Here is a 3,983-nt window from a genome sequence, read left to right on the forward strand (position 1 = left end):
GCGTTGTCAGTTAAACACATTTCTGTAACAGAAACAGATCAGTTGACTTCCTCTTCAAAACTGCAGAACCCGACTCTTCATAGTGACATTTCACAGTAATAAAGAAGCCCATTGTCATTTACCGGTACATTTTTTTTTTTTTTTTAAATGTCTATGTGACATTTAGAACCCAACATATCTCACTCGAAATAAATAAGCAAATAATCACAACTAAAGGGTGTGTGCGGGGATAGGGGGTAAAAACGGGATTTTCTGAGCACTCGAACTTCAACCATACATGAATCAATCAAAATATGACTTTGTGTAAACTGAGGAAACACTGTTGTAACAATGTTACACACACACACACACAGCACACACACACACACACACACACACACACACAGCACACACACACACACACACACACACAGCACACACACACACAGCACACACACACACACACACACACACACACACACACAGCACACACACACACACACACACACAGCACACACACACACACACACACACACAGCACACACACACACACACACACACACACACACACACACACACACACACACACACACACACAGCACACACACACACACACACACACACAGCACACACACACACACACACACACACACACACACACACACACACAGCACACACACACACACACACACACACACACAGCACACACACACACACACACAGCTGACTAAAAGGAGAGCGGACCGTGCGGCTCCAGCACAGCACCGGAGACAGAGTCGGGGGAAGAAGGCTCGCGCTCTCTCTGATTGGAAACGAAGAGCGCGCGGAGCCGGAACGTCGAGTGCGGGACTGCGCTTGGAATAAAGACGCACGGGGAAAAGGATGGCGTGCGGAGCGTAGAATAGGTAAGGTTTGTTCTGACATTCACGCGTCACATCGAACATATCTCGTGTTGTGTTGCTCGTATTGGAGCTCGTCTTTGGCACGTTTGCTTCACTCGCGCTGATGCTTTGGTGGGAAGAAGTTGCAGCAATTAAGCGCAATTATAAAGGAAAATGAAATGTCACAGCTATAAAATCAACTGTTATTTCAACGTAGGTGGCTGGTCAGATTTGTCCGAAGTGTTAGTCTTTATAACTTCTCGTTTTTACTTAGAGATTGTTGTTTATTTTCTACATATGTAATGCAGTTTAGGCTTGGTCTATTCGCTATATTATACAAATACTATTGTCAATGTCTGCAGATTATTAACCAGCACAAGCCTCCAAGAGTTTAGAGATAGCCAGACACATAATGCATTATTTATTATTTACAGAATAAAGCAAATAAATTAAAGTGTGATTTATAGGGAAATTCTAAATGGCCGGACGAGTATGTTATTTAACCACTTTGTGTCAAGTCTGTTGTTTTATTGTAAATCTTTGGCAGGATCATATTGTGTCAGTGACTATAGTGTTAAATGATTATGTGCCCACAGTACAGGACAAATGACTCAACTTTTGTAATAAGCGCCTGGTTTGAACTTCAGTTTCCTGCACCCTCCTCATTGCGTCATATTCATAACGATTGATCAGCCGTTGTTATCTTACATAATTGTTGTTACTGTCACTTCCTTGTGTGATGCATGTTATACATGTTTATTACTCATAGTAGTGCTGCAAGATATGTCGCAATCAGATTGAAATTGCAATTTGCAAAGTCATAATTTGACAATTATTTATTATAACAAAAATTAAGTTCTTTGCAAACAATGAAATATGCTGTATTTTTGGTTTAAAACACTACAAACGTTTCCCTTTCAAATAACAGTCTTTTCTCAAATGTTGATGGTCTTGGATGTGTTCAAAATGTGAACTTTGAACTGTATTCTTCTATCAAAACATAAATCACTCATCTAGTCATAATTAGGGATGGCACAATGTCACATTTTAGTGTCATGATTATTATCACAGTTTAACAATTATTCAAGTTTTCACAGACAGTGACCAAGCAACAGTGAAATATTAATTTATATTCTTAAATTCTCAAATTGTCTAAGACGTTACTATTCCTCAATTACTTACTAAATGACAAAAAAATACTTATTATACTTTGACCTGAATAATCACATTTATCAATTAAGTGAATAATCTTGACAATTCCAATCACAATTTGTCATAAAAATCACAACTTATTCAGCCCTAACTCATACTCTCTTTACCTGTCATTTATACTATCCACTGTTCACTGTGTGTTTAAGTTTGTTTCTGCTTTACCTAGACAAGATATAACTTCTGTTTTTGAAGTTATATCTTGTTTTTATTCTTTCTATTCTCCTGTTGTTCTTGAACTGTCCGTGGCAACACTGGCATTCCCCGTCTTTGGGACAAATAAAGGTTCTCTTACACTAATTCCTGTTCCATCTCTGCAGCTCCTGACTTGAGCGAACCCCCTCCCCACGTCCCCCTTGCCCTGGTGTCCCGAGGCAGCTGCTCCTTCGATGTGGAATCCTGCCCTGCTGCTCTCGCCAGGCTGAAATCCTCCAGGGTCAGGACCTCCGTCATGGCAGCGCTGCTCCTCGGCCTGCTGCTGTTCGCCCTGCAGTCCCCCCCCATCCCGTCCAGCCCCGCCGCCGACCGCTGGCCCCCCGCCGCCGGGCCCACTGACCCTTCCCCCGGCGCGGACAATGGCACCGCCGCCCACCCCAGCGGCACCTCCCAGCGGCTGCCACAGATCATCATCATCGGCGTGCGGAAGGGAGGCACGCGGGCGCTCATCGAGATGCTCAGCCTGCACAGCTTGGTGGCGGCGGCGCAGAACGAGGTGCACTTTTTCGACTGGGAGAGCCACTACCAGAAGGGCCTCCCGTGGTATTTGAGCCAGATGCCGTACGCCCTCCCGGAGCAGCTCACCGTGGAGAAAACGCCGGCGTACTTCACCTCCGGCAAAGTCCCCAAACGCATCCACGACATGAATCCTCAAATCAAACTGCTGCTCATTCTCCGGGACCCCACTGAGCGCGTGCTGTCGGATTACACGCAAGTTTTCTACAACCGGTTGCAGAAGCACAAGCGGTACCAGCCCATTGAGTACGTCCTGGTCAAAGAAGACGGGGACATTAATCTGGGATACAAGGCGTTAAACCGCAGCCTCTACTACGTGCATATGCAAAACTGGCTGCAGTACTTCCCCATGGACAGCGTTCATGTTGTGGACGGGGACGAGCTGATAAGAGACCCTTTGCCCGAGATGAAGAGAGTGGAGAGGTTCCTAAAGCTGGAGCCGCAGATAAACGCGGCCAATTTTTATTTCAACAAAACGAAAGGATTTTACTGTTTGAGGGACCACGGGAAAGAGCGGTGCTTACACGACTCCAAAGGCCGGGCGCATCCTCACGTGGCCCCCGCCATCTTGCAAAAACTTTACAAATTCTTTCACGAACCCAATCGGAAGTTTTTTCAGATGGTGGGGCGGACGTTCAACTGGAAATGAACTGTTTTGTGTTTTGACGCTGTAGTGAGACTAAATATATTTTTGTACTAGTATGTTTGTTACTCAGAGTATCAGGGCGCACAATGGATCGTGTCAGGCCGTGAACTTATACACACTTTACTGAAGCAGCTAACGTGACTTATAAGGCTAAAAGATTAATAGCAATCAAATGAATCACTCTGGAAAAACGTACCATCTTAAATATGTTGAATTAAGTAGTATTCATGTTGATTTGAGTGTATTTTGACATATAAATAGACAGTTTATCTTTATTTCAAGTGTAGTAGCATTTCTTTTTCTAATTTCAAGATCGAAAATGAAAGATATTTAATGTTGTTTCCATTGGTAATCTTAGTTCAAAATACACTCAAAACAAGATAATTACTACTTACCTTAAGCACTTGTTATTATTATTTTAGATTGTAATTTTTTTCCACTGCACAATTTGAATTAGGTCTAAGTGATATAACACATGAATTAATCACTTTATTCCCTAATTATCCATCACGATATTCAATAAAAAAATATTTTGT

General features: G+C 43.0%; 1 protein-coding gene across 1 annotated transcript; it reads left to right on the forward strand.

Moving 5' to 3' along the window:
- Positions 1 to 2,374: 2,374 nt before the first annotated feature.
- On the forward strand, positions 2,375 to 3,646 carry hs3st1 (heparan sulfate (glucosamine) 3-O-sulfotransferase 1). The gene has a single exon (XM_072436024.1). The coding sequence runs from the start codon at positions 2,521 to 2,523 to the stop codon at positions 3,448 to 3,450; it is 930 nt and encodes a 309-aa protein (XP_072292125.1). The 5' UTR covers positions 2,375 to 2,520; the 3' UTR covers positions 3,451 to 3,646.
- The last annotated feature ends 337 nt before the right edge of the window (positions 3,647 to 3,983 follow it).

Source organism: Eucyclogobius newberryi, unplaced genomic scaffold (genome assembly GCF_026437365.1).
Source record: "Eucyclogobius newberryi isolate DKJ021-1_F unplaced genomic scaffold, fEucNew1.0.hap1 SCAF_11, whole genome shotgun sequence".
Taxonomy (NCBI): Eukaryota; Metazoa; Chordata; class Actinopteri; order Gobiiformes; family Gobiidae; genus Eucyclogobius; species Eucyclogobius newberryi.